Source organism: Engraulis encrasicolus, chromosome 12, assembly GCF_034702125.1.
Source record: "Engraulis encrasicolus isolate BLACKSEA-1 chromosome 12, IST_EnEncr_1.0, whole genome shotgun sequence".
Classification (NCBI taxonomy): Eukaryota; Metazoa; Chordata; class Actinopteri; order Clupeiformes; family Engraulidae; genus Engraulis; species Engraulis encrasicolus.
The window spans coordinates 55,291,002-55,292,225 of NC_085868.1; the positions used below are offsets into that span (position 1 = coordinate 55,291,002).

Consider the following 1,224-nt stretch of genomic DNA (forward strand, 5'->3'; position numbering starts at 1 on the left):
TTTGTTGTAGTTAACTTTTCAATTACTATCACAATGTTCCACTGGTGCAGCAGCGTGCATTATGTGGCTACGAAACCACTCCTACAAGTGGAGAACTTTTAACTTATCTTAAACTTGCAATATGAGGTGATAGGATGTAATTGAAGAGTTCAGATGCAAAACCCCCTAAGTGCCTTTTCAGAAAATAATCTTAATTCATTTTTATTTAAAACAAAGCTATCAAAATAGCATATTTTTTAAATTTTATTTATGTAATATAACTATTTATATGTACCGGTATTATCAAGTACATAAATGTAAACCAAAACAACAACGGGGTTCTCTAAAAATGTAGAAGTGCAGGTCTTCAGAAATGGAGTTAGGGGGTTTTGCATCTGAACTCTTCAATTCTTTATGAATATGATCTCAGATTTCCAAATGCCACAGGACACCACCACTGCAGAGATGACGCCCCCGGCAGGACTGCCCCTAGCCCAGTACCCTGAGAGGCCCCCCATCCTGACCGGACTCCCCCTAGCCGAGTACCCTACCACCCAGGAGGAGGAGCCGACCCCAACCGCCAGCTACACGTACCACACATCAGACACCAGCAGCTGCAGCAGCAACTACTAGCAGTGGTGTGCAGTGCACAGGGCAGGCATGTCGGGGGCAGGTGCTCCAGGTGGAGGTGGGGGGGCATGTGGAACTTACAGACCAGGGGTGGGGAATCTATGTCTCGATGGCCGTTTGTGGCCCTTGAGGCCGTTGTATCCGGCCCCCGATATAATTTTAATGTTATGTAGCTTCACATGAAATATGACATATCTTGTAAGGGAATCTTAGAAAATACATGTCCAATACAATTAGGTTATATTGAGGGGAACTAGAGAAGATGGAGTCTGTTTTAAAGGTGCCTGCCTTCAATATAGCCCTAAAGTGCAGGGAGAATTCCTGGTTTGTGTTCATAATACGGCTATCGGAGGACTTATACGGCCCTTGGATGAACTTGAAGTGGCCCTCGAATGAGAAAGGTTCCCCACTCCTGCTATACCCCAACATGACACTATATAGAGACTAGTATATAGTGTCATGTTGGGGAATTGTCACATGCTTTTGATCGTTTTAGGAATTTGGACCGTAGATGGTCATGTCAACATGGACCACAGTAGATTGTGAAAAAAAATCCAATTAAGAAACTTTCAAAAAGGGCAATTTTTGTCCAGTAGGGCAAAGGGGCAGGTGCTT

General features: G+C 43.8%; 1 protein-coding gene across 1 annotated transcript in view; it reads left to right on the top strand.

Moving 5' to 3' along the window:
* Positions 1-612, top strand: part of LOC134459626 (solute carrier family 22 member 7-like) — a 26,541-nt gene extending 25,929 nt beyond the window's left edge. Inside the window, exon 17 of the mRNA XM_063211972.1 lies at positions 410-612. Coding sequence (XP_063068042.1) covers positions 410-612 — 203 coding nt within the window. The remainder of the gene's footprint in view (positions 1-409) is intronic.
* Positions 613-1,224: the final 612 nt, after the last annotated feature.